The 16,594-nt window shown below is 45.4% G+C and overlaps 1 protein-coding gene across 1 annotated transcript in view; it reads right to left on the bottom strand.

Annotated features, from left to right (window-relative positions):
- anapc1 (anaphase promoting complex subunit 1) overlaps positions 1 to 16,594 on the bottom strand; it is a 309,365-nt gene that overhangs the window by 244,842 nt on the left and 47,929 nt on the right. The window contains exons 16-19 of the mRNA XM_038799110.1: positions 16,307 to 16,367; positions 15,924 to 16,111; positions 9,745 to 9,819; positions 7,072 to 7,337 (exon numbers count right to left, since the gene is read on the bottom strand). Of these exons, the coding sequence (XP_038655038.1) occupies positions 7,072 to 7,337; positions 9,745 to 9,819; positions 15,924 to 16,111; positions 16,307 to 16,367 (590 nt within the window). The remainder of the gene's footprint in view (positions 1 to 7,071; positions 7,338 to 9,744; positions 9,820 to 15,923; positions 16,112 to 16,306; positions 16,368 to 16,594) is intronic.

Here is a 16,594-nt window from a genome sequence, read left to right as displayed (position 1 = left end):
AACGTCCTGGCCATATTCGGAATAAAACAGAATTTCCACATTGCGTATCACCCCCAGTCAAGCGGGATAGTAGAACGCATGAATCGGACCCTAAAATCGACCCTTAGGAAGATGGTACAGGAGAACAATTCGACTAGGGATTCAGTGCTCCCATTCGCACTAATGTTCATCCGAAATACAGTTTCATCATCTACAGGTTTCACCCCACACACACTCATGACCGGACGTCCTATGAAAGGATCAGAATTCCTTTTAGGACTGGACATGACCAGCCCAGAAGTGACGGCTCTCACACACGAGAACGCAGTCAAAGAATTAGTTGAAACTGTGAGGTCTACAGTTAGCAGCCGCAGTAACATTGGGAAAACGACGGAAACAGAGCAGGGCCTGTTTCAACAAGAATGTACACCCCACAGAATTTCAGGTTGGGCAACAGGTTATGCTATCGGTTTATAACCCCAGCACGTTTTTGGCTCCTAAATTTTCCGGCCCACTACTCAATTTCGGACAAAATCAGCCCCTCAGTATACAGAATAAAATACCCGAATGGCAAGACTGCGTGGTTTCATATTAACCAGCTGAAGGCTTATGGAACACAGTCAAACCACACGCACCATGTCCTGCTGGATGCAGCAGAACACCTCGCTCCGCCCACAAGAGACACATTTCCACCCTCCCCCTCACAGACCAGTTCCTCATCGGATTCGACCTCGACTCCGCCCACTGACTTCAGACCACGCCCCGGAACGCCCACAAGCTGCCACAGCAGAGACAGTGACAGTGAAACTGAGGACAGCCACAGCACTCCACCCTACAGCCCCCACTTCAGCGACTACAACCCCGACTCCAATGACCCCATGAAGATCACCTACATTAAAAATCCAGACCCATACCTACATCCACCACCCAACACTGACAACCCCGACAACGCTCCTTCAATTTTAGACCCCACGATTTGGCACAGGGACAATTCTTGGCAACTTGTCCGCAATGATGAGAGTGACACCCGGTCACACAATGCAAAGATTGCATGCCTGATCCATACAAGGGTATGGGATCCGGGAGAAGAGGATGACTTGATGTCTGACTCCCGACATGGCAACCCCTTTGCGACCCTGTTCGCAGAGCATGAGGAGAAGTGAGGTGTCCAGATGATGTAAAAAGAGGAACCGCTTGAGAGAAGCGCTGTCCTTTCTGATGGAACCTGCACGGATGTTTGTTTGTTTGTATGTTAAATGTTTGATTTGGAGATCGGCCACTTACTTTTCAGCTGAAAAGCTTCTGACCACCTCACATGCACATTAGTTTGTCCGCCGATATTTCTGAAAACTTCACTCAGTTGAAATGTCCTCTGGTGAACCGACAATGTTCACGACTTGTCTTCTGCTTACAGATGTTGGAGCATCTTGGCTCCTCCCTTTTTTTTAGGTGCCCCTCTATTCTGGGAATAGAGGCTGCAATTCCATATGACTACATTCTTGCCCGTTCATTTCAGGTTACTCAGGCAGTGGAGAAACGGCATTGAGGACCCGCCCTGTCTGAGGACCCCCCTTTGGTCAGCTAAGCTCGGGTACAGCACAGCACGTCCGACCCGGGGATCCCATACAACTCTTACCCATCGCGGCCCATACGCAACTCATTCGACCTTTTCGTTTCTAAACTTTGGTTTCATTTTTGTTTAAGGTAGCCCTTTGGCCGCCATCCCATATGCTATTTACATCCAGGAACATTCGGATGGTAAATCGCAAAACCTACGAGACGACTCGCAGTGGCACAGTTGTTAGGTGTATGTCTGGTCCTAAATTCGCTTTTGAAAAAAAAAAATGAGGGGAGTCACAGGGTGTGACTTGGCCATTCATTTAAGGGACAATTGGAATGAGAGGACAGATACACTAACATTACAGGTATTAAACGAATTATTGACAGATACTGTGCTTGATCCCATAGCTTTCGAACGATCGAAGGAAGGATCAGAGCAAGATCTGCAATACAAAAGGACAGAAGGAAGAGAAGGAAGAAGACCACGATGAAGAACTACATGCTTTTAGCTACTGTTTTTGTACTTTTGCGCGCGGACGCAAACCATTTTTCCCCTATGACCCCCGCCGTTAATGTTTCCCACACACTGACTTCTCAAAGCCCAGTAATGAACAGCAAGGACCAGACCTGGTGCACCAAATTCATGAACTGGTACTCACTTTCGTACGTCATTGAATCACTTTTGGTGATTGCAGTTGTCTGCATCATAGTGCAGACCCTCCGGTTGAGGAAATGGAGAAGGAGAGCCTCCCGCTCTTGCGCCTCAACCATTTACAGAATACAATCCCCTATTTTCGGATTCCACCAATCCCCCAAACCCCTTGATGTATAATAAAAGATTTAATTTTGATACGATCTGTAAATAAAGATTATTGCGGATGTATTATAATGTTCTGCGCTCGACTGCCGAGTCAGAAAATGAAATGTAAAGATGCTGTTGTGTGAATGATTAAGGGTTTAGAATGTTATAGGATGTTTTAAATGTGAGATGAGAATAGTTTATTGAGATAGTTAGAGGTTCCCGATTCGAATTGGTAATGCATGTCCCCTTTGACATAGCGGGAATCAGAAAATGTTAGTTAAAATTTTTTTGCCATAGTTGAGGAAAGAATAGAAGCCATGGAACTCGCTGAGGTCAGGGGACCCAAAGACACCGTACCTAGGTGATCCTTCATGATTTCTCATGAGGATCACAAGGAGGGAGTGTAGCCACCTGGGGTGGTCACTGCCCAACACAAAATGGAAGATTGCAAGGAATGCAGGGAAAATGGACATGTTGTAAAGCAAGCAGCTTACAAAGCGCTTGTATATTGGGACGGCTGCAGAAACCAGTTTTGACTGCTGCAGAAACCAGACAGCACTGTGAAAAGAAACCAGTTAACATACTAATGAGGCGATACCGGGCGATCCCCAGATACAATGGAAACAAGTTAAACACAGATCGATACATTGAATGGAAGGCCAAACCTTTCGGCGCCAGAGAAGCCCAAAACAATAAGTCCCAAGAACCGCCCCAGTGACCGAGGAACTGCCCCATGATTGGGGGGTTCAAACATATCGATTGGGAAGAGACCCAATCGATTCCAAGCAGGTAAGGGAGTCCGCCCAAAGGGGCACGGATCCCCTGGGACCTATAAAAGACAGGTCCCACACATGGTTCAGTCTTCTGATCCAGCCCTCCAGCCCTTCTCTCTCTTTGACCAACACTCCTCCGTGGACCAGCCTTTGCCAAGAAGATCTTGAACGAGAGAGAGGAGAGGGTTCGAACAGCAGCCGCCAACAAGTAAGTGCGTCACAACGATCGCTACCAGGGATAGGCACTCCTGACCCCTTTTAACTGATACCAACCTGAAGTCTGCAGACCAGAGCAGAGTAAGAGGCCTTATTCCCTGACCCAGCAGTTCCTTCGAGATAAGTATTAGTTCATTTAGCGGTAGGAATAAGTTTAATCCTTTTAGCGCGTGCATGGGTAGTTATTATAATTGTATTATAATAAACTCAGTTGTTTGGACTTACTAATTGGTGTATGGTTTTATTGCTTTGAACTTCACCTTGAAGCTTGTGGCAGTGTCTTAACGACACCTGCCGACTCCAGAGCTTAGAAAAGAAACAGCCAAATTGAGTGTTAAGCACACTCACCCAGAACGACCTACATTGTCACGCTCTGTTCAAATTCGAGGTATTTTAAAATCCCCAAGGCAATGCTTTTCCAAGAACCAGCCTACCTGGTTTGAATTTAAACAAAGCTTGGCATTTAACTGGCAGTCATAATAATAATCGTTTATTGTCACGAATAGGCTTCAACAGAGTTACTGTGAAAAGCCCCTAGTCACCACATTCCGGCACCTGTACAGGAGGCCGGTATGGGAATTGAACCCGCGCTGCTGCTTTGTTCTGCATTACAAGCCAGCTGTTTAGACCATTGTGCTAAACCAACCCCTCAACAGTTAACTGGTGTAATCTCCATGGCAACATCCCTACCGATCAAAGTCCACTTGCCAACCACTCAGCACCTTCTTCTCATGAAGTATAAATTGTTTTTCCTTTACATTTGATAATCTTGCAAATGTCCTGATGCGTGCATGACAACAAGTATCGATGTGTCCCTTTTATTAACGATTCTTGGTTTATGCAAGAGTTTCTGAGGTTTGAAATCTCTATTCAAATAATGAACCAAATAACTGATTTTCACTTAGGCTGAGGTAACATGCACGACATAACACAGTGACTGCGTGAAACATTGAGTTCTCATTCTGCATATACGTGGATGATCCCATCACTGTTCCACTCAACCTGGTACTGATCAGATAAAAAAAGAGGGATAAAAGATGGAAGGGCAGCACGGTAGCATTGTGGATAGCACAATTGCTTCACAACTCCAGAGTCCCAGGTTCGATTCTGGCTTGGGTCGCTGTCTGTGCGGAGTCTGCACATCCTCCCCGTGTGTGCGTGGGTTTCCTCCAGGTGCTCCGGTTTCCTCCCACAGTCCAAAGATGTGCAGATTAGGTGGATTGGCCATGCTAAATTGCCCCTTCGTGTCCAAAAGGTTAGGTGGGGTTACTAGGTTACAGGGATAGGTAGGGTACCCTTTCCAAGGGTCGGTGCAGACTCGATGGGCCGAATGGCCTCCTTCTGCACTGTAGAGGTTCTATGATTCTGTAATGTTGGGTCAGCCGGGTACAGTTTTGAGTACTCCCCCTTTTTTGGTTATAAAATTGTGGCTTTGATCCCTGCTTCAGGGCTTGAGCTTAAAAGCTATTCCAACACTTGCAGGACTGAGGGAGTGCTGCACAGTTCGGAGATACCATCGTTCGGATGAAATGCTAAACCAAGCTGCCATCATATCTGTTTGGTCAGGCAATGTTAAAGGTCCTTTAATACTATTCAATCACCTCCCCTCCACTTCATTAAAAAAAAAGACTAGCCATTCATCTCATTTCTTTTTGGTTGACCTTCTCCTGTGCAAATGGCTACTGTCCCGGTCCGCACAACAGCAGCGACTGCACTTTAAGACAGGCTTTCCCAAACTACATCAAAGGAGCCTGCAAAGTTCCTCTGTGTGGCCCCCGGCACCAGTTTTCAAAATGCCGGTCAATCAGGTGTGTTTCAAAGGAAGATTATTCTTGAAGCTGCTCCTCCAATCATGGGCCACTTCTCTACCGCTTTTGCTTCTGACAGGCAAACTGGTGAGCCTATCAGTAGTAAACGAGTGAGTCAAAAAATGTTTGATTGGAGGAGCAGCGAACACAACATACAACATGGGTGAATGTGCTGAGGGCTGACAGGCAGAGGAAAATTAAACAGCAACTTCTGGCCAAAGCCCTCGAACAGCAGCTTTGGGTGGGAATCCCGGAAGGGCAAGGCCTGGGTGAGAATCCCGGGAGGGCAAGGGCTGGCAGTGAGTGTGTATGTGCAGGTGCCGTGGACAGAGAGAGGCAGACAGGGTGCGTGGGGATGGCAGTGAGTGAGTCGGTGGATGGGAGCAGATGGATAGGTGGAAGAGATGCAGTGGGTGGGAGTGGGAGACCGAATGTGTAGGGGAAGAGTTGAAGTCTGCCTTACGCCCAGTTTGAGGTTTCTCACTCACTCTTCGTGTTGGACACCAACACATACACCCACATACACCGACCCTCTCACACACTGGCTATTTTTGTTGCTTTTTTTCTATTTGTAAGAATATTGCTGTACTTTTTGCTCAGCAATTATTTATTTCCTTATATCTCAAAATTTTGCTGTGAAATTGAGTTTGTTTGTGTGCCAAACTCCTCTTTAGAACATAGAACAGTACAGCACAGAACAGGCCCTTCGGCCCTCAATGTTGTGCCGCGCCATGATCACCCTACTCAAACCCACGTATCCACCCTATACCCGTAACCCAACAACCCCCCCTTAACCTTACTTTTATTAGGACACTACGGGCAATTTAGCATAGCCAATCCACCTAACCCCCACATCTTTGGACTGTGGGAGGAAACCGGAGCACCCGGAGGAAACCCACGCACACAGGGGGAGGACGTGCAGACTCCACACAGACAGTGACCCAGCCGGGAATCGAACCTGGGACCCTGGAGCTGTGAAGCATTTATGCTAACCACCATGCTACCCTGCTGCCTCTTTCTGAGACTTGCTCATTGACGGCAGCCCCTTGAGTGAAAAAATATGCAAATACCGTTCCCCCCCCACGCAAAAAGATCTAGGGTAATTCTGAGTGGGTAAACGAAGATGGGTCAATGGGCCTTCCTCATCCTCAATGATCTTCCTGTTTTAGAGTCTTGGATGTTTACAGCATGGAAACAGGCCCTTCAGCCCAGCTTGTCCATGCCACCCAGTTTCTATCACTGAGCTAGTCCCACTTTCCCGCATTTGATGCACATCCCTCTATACCCATCCTGCCCATGTAACTGTCTAACTGCTTTTTCAAGGAAAAAATTGTACCCGCCTCTACCACTGCCTCTGGCAGCTCATTCCAGATGCTCAATACCCTCTTTGTGAAGAAATTTCCCCTCTGGTCTCTTTTGTATCTCTCCCCTCTCACCTTAAACTTATGCCCTCTAGTTCTAGACTCCTCTACCTTTGGGAAAAGATATCGACTATCTATCTTATCTATGCTCCTCATTATTTTATAGATCTTTATAAGATCACCCCTAAGCCTCCTACGCTCCAGGGAAAAAAGTCCCATCCTATCCAGCCTCTCCTTATAACTCAGATCATCAAGTCCTGGTACCATCCTCGTAAATCTCTTCTGCACTCTTTCTAGTTTAACAATATCCTTCGTTGTACGATAAATCCAGGACTAAGATGAAGATTCGACACAATTACAGTTCGGTCACTGGTGGCGGGTGTGATCAGAGGTAATAAATTAAACACAACACACACACACATGGGACACATGTGGGAACACGGGTGAAGCGTATTAGCTCAAGTGCAATTTCGTCCAGCGCCAATCTGAAATTTACATTAAAAGGAAGTCTTGTGGCCTTAACATAAATCAGTCCTCCCCGGTTTCTTTGAAGGGGCCAGTTTTATATTTACCTTGCCAGCTGATACAGAAGAATGACAAGTGAACGTGCACCTTCCCTCATCAGATTATCCAGTTTCAGCTCCTCATAGATCAAGTGCAGCACAAAGAAAATGGCAGGAATGTGGCCGAAAAGCAGCGTTGTTGAGTCCAGGCCAAGGTTCGGAAATATCTCTTCTTTGGGATGCAACCCCTCCAAAGGGTCTAAATGCAGAGCGTTGGCCAAAAGGTGAGATTCAAAATTATGATGATAGTCACACGAAAGCAGGTATTCCCAGTCCTAAAAATAAAATATTTTAATAAGTCCAGCATACATCATACAACTCCGCAACTTCCCGAGATAAAAGTATAAATGATAAAAGTCTCTTTTTTCAAGAACTGCTGTTAGGGGTGCCACCATTGGCCTTGCATGATCGCGAGCATGTACGGTTTCTCAAGGCCTTTCCAATAGCAAATTTACCTTTCTGGTGCCAATTGTTTTGCTCCTCCAATGTGATCAATGAATTTTCAATCTGAATTACACTCCAGCCAACATGCGTCATTGTTGTGTCGATATCTATCTTGTACAACAGGCTTAACTTATCACTTTCATTCAGTGCAAACATGTGGCTAGGGAGACTGGAACCACTGATGTTAAATGTGCAAGGACATTTTTCTTATGCAAAGTAGGTGAACCAACGTCCTGAGTTCTGCAATTGTGGAGCCGCATGGTCAGTAACTAGAGGAAATGTGAGACTCCCAGCATAGATGTTTCACCAATGATCTTCCCTTCATTATAAGGTCGGAAGTGGGGATGCTCACAGGTGACTGCACAATGGTCAACATTAACCACAACAGCTCAGATACTGAAGCAGTCCATGCCCAATTGCAGCGAGGCCTGGGCAATCTTCAGTGGCTGAAAAGTGACAAGTAACATTTGTGCCACACAAGTGCCAGGCAATGACCATCTCCAACAAGAAAAATCGAACCATCTCCCCATGACATTCAATGGCATTACCATCACAGAATCCCCCACTATCAATATGCTAGAGGTTACCATTGACCAGAAACTGAACTGGACCAGCCATATAAATATTGTGGCTACAAGAGCAGGTCAGAGGCTGGGAATTCTGTGGAGAGTAACTGACTCCCCAAATCCTGTCCACCATCTACAAGGCATAAGTCAGTAGTATGATGGAATATTCTTCAATAGAAAGCATCCTATCTGGCTGCATCACAGCCTGGTACGGCAACTGCTCGGCCCAAGACCTCAAGAAATTTCAGAGAGTCGTGAACACAGCCCAGTCCATCACACAAACCTGCCTCCCATCCATTGACTTCATCTACACCTCCCACTGCCTGGGGAAAGCGGGCAGAATAATCAAAGACCCCTCCCACCTGGCTTACTCACTCTTCCAACTTCTTCCATCGGGCAGGAGATACACGCACAAACAGACTCAAAAACAATTTCTTCCCCGCTGTTACCAGACTCCTAAACGGCCCTCTTATGGACTGACCTGATTAACGCTACACCCCTGCATGCTTCACCCAATGCTAGTGTTTATGCAGTTACATTGTGTACCTTGTGTCGCCCTATTATGTATTTTCTTTTATTTCCTTTTCTTTTCATGTACTTAATGATCTCTTGAGCTGCTCGCAGAAAAATACTTTGCACTGTACCTCGGTACACGTGACAATAAACAAAATCCAATTGGCTGGATAAGTGCAGCTCCAACAGCAGGACAAAGCAGCTTACTTGATTGGCACCCTGCCCACCACCTTCAAAATGTGCCCCTTCCATCACCAACATAGTGTCTGCCATCTGCAAAATGCACTTCAAGAACTCACCAAGGCTCCTTTGACAACATTTTTCATACTTGCAACCTCTACAACCTGGAAGGACAAGGGTATCAGATGTATGGGGGAACACCACCATCTTCAAGCCACTCACCACCCTGACTACATCATCGTTCCTTCACTGTCGCTGGGTCAAAATCCTGGAACTCCCTTCCAATCAACACTGTGGGTGCCCCTACAACACAGCCGTTCAAAAACTCAGTACACCACCACCTTCTCAATGACAATGAGGGATGTCCAATAAATGCTGGCCCAGCCAGCAAAACCAAAACAATCAATAAAAAAAAACAATACCGCACAAAGACGCATTAATGCAGAAAAGGCACCATTCACAAAAAAGTTGCAAAAGGAACTTCCAACATCATGACACCAAGAGTGAGCAACATTTGAAATGGGCCTCCAATTGAGTGGTTGCACAAAAGCGTTTGAAATCATTAAAGATAGAGTTGGATGCAGGTGTTCCTCGGTGAATTAACTAAAATGGGTTTCCCCATCTATATTTACTTAAATGCCTTTCTCTCTTTTTGGAACACTGACAAGGCAATTTCTATTGTCCATTTCCGACTTTCATTCAAGTTCAATCATTGAGTGAGCCTGGAGTAACAAATAGGTCAGATTGTGTAGAAGTGTACTTTCCTGAAGGATATTAATTGGCCATTTGGGTGTTTGCAATAATCCAGTGTTTCGACCACAAATGACCAGAGGCACAATTTGAATTTAAGATCTTTAGGCTGCGAGTCCAGTATAATACCACCAGGATGCTCCACGCTTCAAGTTGCAGTTGGAATATCGCTTCCCAGCAAAACAATACATTATACATTGTTTCCTGTTGAAAGGTTTAATTTCCTTACCTCATCCGAGCCAATTTCCGACGGCCTGGCTTTTTTTGCAGCAATTACAGGGGACAGTGAACCTTCTAAATCAAGCTGTGTGAGTTAAAAGACATTTTATTAGTTGTGTTTATAAAAAATAAAATGACAGCACCACAACAGCATTAGACCAATTTTCAATGGTCACTACACCCCAAAATTAGCATTTTGAGCTATATTTATAATTATATGGGGCTGGGGGGGGGGGGGGGGGGGTATTGGTCTTTACTGCAAGTGGATTGGAGTATAAAGTCTTGCTATAATTGTATATGGCTTTGGTGTGATTACACCTCGAATACTGTGTGCAGTTTGGGTCTCCATATTTAAGATAGGATATTGGAGGCGTTACAGTGGAGCTTCATTCAGTTGGTGTCTGGGATGAGAGGGTTCTCCTATGATGTGGAGCAGAATAAATTGGGTCTCTGTTCTCTGGAGTTTAGAAGAATGAGAGGTGATTATGGTTATGAAAATGAAAAATGAAATGAAATGAAAATCGCTTATTGTCACGAGTAGGCTTCAATGAAGTTACTGTGAAAAGCGACCTGTCCTAATAGACCCATTGTGTCAGCCTGGTCCTGCCCAACAGAACTAATTTCTTCCTATATTGACTCCATCCTCTCTCGCCTTGTCCAAGTCTCTTTCCACCTACATCACGCCCAACATCATATCGACAATTATCCAGCCCTCTGGCCCTAAACGCCTCCTCTTCACAATGGACATCCAACCCCTCCTAACCCTAACCCTCCATCCCCCACCAGGTGGGTCTGAAGGCTCTCCGTTTGTTCCTTGAGCAGAGGCCTGAACAATCCCCAAACACAACCACTCTCCTCTGCCTGGCTGAACTTGTTCTGTCACTCAACAATTTCTCCTTTAACTTGTCTCACTTCCGGCAAATAAAACGTGTGGCGATGGGTACCTGCATGGGCTGTAGTTATGCCTGTCTTTTTGTGGGCTATGTTGAACACTCCTTGTTCCAGTCGTAGTCGGGCCCCTTCCCACTATTCTTTTTCCATTACACTGATGACTATGACTATCACTGCCGCTTCATGCTCTCATCTTGACCTGGAAAAACAGATTGACTTTGCTTCCAATGTCCACCCCCTCTTTCACCTTCACATGGTCCATCTCTGACACTTCCCTTCCTTGAACTCTCTGTCTCCATTTCTGGTGATAGACTGACCACCAATATCATTACAAACCCACCAACGCCCAACACGATCTTGACTGAAGCTCCTCCCACCCAGCTCCCTGTTAGGACCCCATCCCACTCTCCCAGTCTCCGCCGCATTTGTTCCAACGGTGCCACCTCTTCATAATGGACATTAAGTTGATCTTTTCTCTACATCCTATAACTGTAACATTATATTCTGCAGTCTCTCCTTCCTTCCCTATGTACGGTATGCATTGTTTGTACAGCATGCAAGAAACCATACTTTTCACTGTATACTAATACATGTGACAATAAATCAAATCAAATAAAAAAACTTCAAAAATAGCACTTCTGGCACATGTGCCTTAACAAGTGTTTAACAGGACAATCAACTGGATTTGACCCATCTCCCAAACGTCCTCCCTCATCCCGCCTTCCCTTCCAAAACCATGATAGGGTCCCCCTTGTCCTCACTTTAATGGCATCAGCCTCGTCATTCAAAGGATCATCCTCCGCCATTTCCGCCAACTCGAACATGATGCCACCACTAAACATCTAAACACCACTAAATCCTCAGAGACCAACCACTGCCTCCGTGCCATCCTGGTCCACTCCTCCATCGCCTAAACTCCTGAACCTATTCACATGGCTTCTTCGTTTGCAATCGTAGGAGAAACACCTGCTCCTTTATCTCCTCCCTCCTCACATTCCAAGGCACCAAACACCCCTTTCAGGTGACGCAGTGTTTCACTTGCACCCCCTTCAATTTGGTCTACTGTATTCACTGTTCCCAATGTGGCCTCCTCTACACTGGGGAGACTAAACTTTGGCTTTGCGGAACACCTTCACTCAGTCCGCAAGGTGGCCACAACCTTCCTGTCGCTTGTCATTTCAATTCAGCGCCTTGATCTCATGCCCACATTTCCGCTCTTGGCCTGCTGCAATGTTCCAGTGAAACCCAACGCAAACTGGAAGAACTGCATCTCATCTTCCGATTAGGCACTTTACAGCCTTCCGTAGAGAATATTCGGAATTCTTTACCCCAGAGCGTTGTGGATTCTCCATCATTGAATATATTTAAGGTTGAGAGCCAGATTTCTGGACCCTCATCCACGATCACATGGACTGACAGAGCAGGCCCAACAGGCCATCTACTCCTGTTCCTTACACTTTTGTTGGTGGAAGGATTGAGGACCAAGAGCACCGACTTAGCGTGACTGGCAAAGCAACAGCGAAATGAGGGAAAACAATCTGACGAGGTGAGTAGTTTGGATCGGGAATATTTTCAAAAAGAGAGTTGGATAATTATCTGAAGAGGTAAGGTTTTCCGGGAAAAGGCACCGCCGTGGCACCATTTGAATTGTTCTTGCAGACAGCTGGCACACATACACAAGGCCAAAAGGACTCCTTTGAAGGGCAGCACGGTGGCCTAGTGGTTAGCACAACCGCCTCACGGCGCTGAGGTCCCAGGTTCGATCCCGGCTCTGGGTCACTGTCCGTGTGGAGTTTGCACGTTCTCCCCGTGTCTGCGTGGGTTTCGCCCCCACAACCCAAAAATGTGCAGAGTAGGTGGATTGGCCACGCTAAATTGCCCCTTAATTGGAAAAAATAATTGGGTAATCTAAATTTAAAAAAAAAAAAAGGACTCCTTTGCGTTGAAGCCATCATTCTATGATTCCATTACTTTAATGCTGTGTTGAGGTACTCCATCAAAGCAAATTTCTTTCACGCATTTAAATGGACAAACGCACCCAAGGGATTATATTTGTCGACAGATCTTACACTTGCGCAAGTCTTTATGTTGGGGATGCAAATTGTGGTGTTGCAAAGGCAAATATGATCATAAAAGCCAAACTCTGCCCTCATGCACATGTTATATAATCTTGGAATTTCATAGAGAAGAATGTCCTTCAGCCCATCATGCATTTACCAGCTCTCGGGTGGTTATCCACCAAGTCAGATCTCCCTACCCTCTCCCCATACTCTTCATATTTTTCTTCACCCAACAACCCTTTATGCGCTTCCACTGCTACTTCTCACAAAAGCATTGGGTTGTTAACAAATAGCGCTTTAAAAAGTTTCTGCCAATGTCTCCCTTCCTTCCAAAGATTTTCAATATCTATCCAGCCATTAGTAACTCAGTGTTATAGCTTTACCTTCACAAAGATTATTGATTACAGAATCCCTACTGTGGAGAAGGAGGCCATTCGGCAACGACCCTTTGAGAGACCACCCGACCGAGGCCCAATCGCCCGCTTTATTCCTGCAACCCCACCCTAAGGGACAATTTAGCATGGGAGGAAACCAGAGCACCCGGAGGAAATCCACAGACATGGGGAGAATGTGCAAACTCCACCACACAGGGGCAAGGTGGCACAGTGGATAGCATTGCTGTCTCACGGCGCCGAGGTCCCAAGTTCGATCCTGGCTCTGGGTCACTGTCCATGTGGAGTTTGCACATTCTCCCCGTGTTTGCGTGGGTTTCGCCCCCACAACCCAAAGATGTGCAGAGTAGGTGGATTGGCCACACTAAATTGCCCCTTAATTGGAAAAAAAAAGAATTGGGTACTCTAAATTTATAAAAAAGAAAAAAAAACTCCAGCATGCAGAGTCACCCGAGGTCGGAATTGAACCCGGGTCCCTGGCGCTGTGAGGCAGCAGCGCTAACCACTGTGCCCCATGACGCATAAAAGGTGGGTCTTTTTCTGATTTTAGTGATCAGTGTTCCATTTTACTGTGTTATGCATTACCCTCATCTAGTTCCGATGGAAAATGGAAGGGCTCTACACGTGGAAAAGAAAGACTTGCGTTCAGAGTACTTGTACACAGCTCCAAAATGTGTCAAAGTGTTGCCCATACAATCAAACACAGTGCACAAATATTCAGGAAAGAATCCCAAAGCAGCAATGAGCTCAACGACTATCTCGTATGGTTTTGACAGCATTGGTCAAGTGAAAAATGTTGGCTAAGGAATCCGATTGCTTTTCTTCCAATAGTGCTATTGGATAGACTAATTTCCACTCAACAGGCAGTCAGTGACACGATTTAGGAGCTGCCCGAAGAATGTTTTTTTCTGACAAGCAACACTCCCTCAATACTGCCGTGGTGCAAAACTAGATTGTTTGCCCATCTCAAAGTGCCGTGGGATGTTTTACTATGTTGCAGGTGTTATGTAAATGTAAGTTGTCATTGTCTCAGAGCAGGGCTGACACCCATAAGTGTCAGAGCTGAGTGCGCACAGGGAACTTGTGTTCTGATGCATCATGTTGCTGCAGTGGGATAACATTGGCCAACAGCCTCAAATGGTCAGAATTTCTCACTGCTAATTCTCCAGTTACACTGCTCAGTGCTGCCAGGCATGATTCAGCTCTTGTGGGATGAAACCGGAGCACCCGGTAAATGACAGATAATTTGGTCATGTCACATTGACATTCATGGGAACTTGCTGAGCACAATTTGGTTGCTGAGTTTTCTGCACATTGCCAATACTTCAAAAGTACTTAATTGGCAGTCAAGTGCTCTGGAACATCCAAGAGACAAGAAGCGCACTGTAAAAATATACGTTCTTCCTTTTCTTTCTCTATTACTTAGTCAAATACCATTCAGTAACAGTAATTTTGTCTAAATCCTTAGCTGTGTAAGTGGTGGTTAGCTCTGGACTACCAGTTATTTTAAATGTATGGTCGCTCCAAGGAGGTATTCTTAAGGTTTTGATAGAGTGGATACAGAGAGAATGTTTCCACATGAGGAGAACAGCGTGACGAGAGGCATCGGCACGGTGGCTAGCACTGTCACTTCACAGCGCCACGGTCCCTGGTTCAATTCTCGCTTGGGTCACTGTCTGTGCGGGGTCTGCACGTTCTCCCTGTGTCTGTGTAGGTTTCCTCCGGGTGCTCCGGTTTCCTGCCACAAGTCCCGAAAGATGTGCTTGTTAGTTGAATTGGACATTCTGAATTCTAGTGTACTCAGGAGTGTGGCGATTCGGGGATTTTCACAGTAACTTCATTGCAGTGTTAATATAAGCCTACTTGTGACAATAATAAAGATTATTATTATAAATGCATCAATACTGTTTGGAGTATAAATGCTGGCAAGGACAGGTGGGGCTGAATATCCTGTTCCTGTACTGTATATCCTATGTAAAGGAATTGTACAGTTTTGGGCAGCACGGTAGCGCAGTGGTTAAGCACTGTGGCTTCACAGCGCCAGGGTCGCAGGTTCGATTCCCGGCTTGGGTCACTGTCTGTGCGGAATCTGCACATTCGCCCCTGTGTCTGCATTGGTTTCCTCCGGGTGCTCCGGTTTCCTCCCACAAGTCCCGAAAGACGTGCTGTTAGGTGAATTGGACATTCTGAATTCTCCCTCGGTGTGCCCGAACAGGCGCCGGAATGTGGCGACTAGGGCTTTTCACAGTAACTTCATTTGCAAGGTAAGCTTACCTGTGACAATAAAGATTATTATCAACAGCATGACTTCAATGTTGGTCAGTACAAAGGATTTGTGCCTTTATCATGCCCAACCGTTCCAAAGGGAAATCCTGACAGACGTGTGTAATACTGCTCAGCTGCTCCCCTCTTATATTTTGAGAACAAACACTTTGCAACCAATTAGAAACAAGAATCATCCTTCAAAAATATCAACGCCAAAACCAGGGAGTTTTTAGTGCAATCTCAGTAACGGGGGACTTCCCCACTGAGTAGGGCATGGCAGATCGAGAGTCTGAAAAACCCCTATAAATGAGTTTTTAAATGAACCTTCTAGGTCATGCTTTAGATTGAAATTACTTTTCACACATTTCGATAATCTTTGTCAATCCTGGCTCCTCAATTGCAAGGACAAATTTATTGTCGGTTATGTGCTTGCTGGAGATTGACAACCTGCTACATTTCGTAAACGTTATCTTAAAAAAAAACTGTAATAATATGCAGCGTTAAACGAGAGTGCTTTTCGTTATCTGTCCGTCCGACATTCCCAAAAACAGGCACGGTTTACATTCCGAAAGCATACTTACATTGCGTGTCCACATGAGTCTGTCTGTGCTGTAGCCCATCATGTTCATAAGACAGATCACAAACATGTTCCACTCTGAATGATAATTGGGCCCTCCAGGTGCATTGTATGCATTGTACCACTTGATCAAAACTTGCACCGCTATCTCCTTCGGGAGGATATATCTTATTGCTTGCAAGCATTTTTTTACTATTGGATGGTAAACAAAAAATGTTTTTTTATTGATAAATCTTCTTCCGCAACATTCAATGAAATATTTAGCACCAACTGCATAATGCTACTTATTTCATAAATCTAGTTACAGGTTTGCGATTTTCATACATAATTAAACATGCTTAAATACACAGTTCTTACGGAAAAATATTAAGATTCGTTTGCCCTTACCCAACTGAGAGTTTGTTATTTCGGGTGTGGTGATCCTAATTAAATTCCCATTACTCATTTCCTGAAGAGAAAGATCACAAAATACTCAAGATTGGGAGAGGAATCATTGTATGAAGACACACACAAGACCGATTTTATTTAAAACAAACAGAAGTTAAACATCAATTTAAACTGGCCTTCATGCAGTGCCTGAGCTGTGTCCGGCTCCGTGTCTTCTCCGAGTTAAGACGGTTGTGGGCTCAGGTTTCACCCCAGGGATCTGAGCACAAAGTCTAGGCTGGCAGTGCA

The sequence above is a fragment of the Scyliorhinus canicula genome, chromosome 6 (assembly GCF_902713615.1).
Source record: "Scyliorhinus canicula chromosome 6, sScyCan1.1, whole genome shotgun sequence".
NCBI classification, from domain to species: Eukaryota; Metazoa; Chordata; class Chondrichthyes; order Carcharhiniformes; family Scyliorhinidae; genus Scyliorhinus; species Scyliorhinus canicula.
Note: the sequence above shows the minus strand (reverse complement) of the source record. Positions and strands in the feature narration are given on the sequence as shown.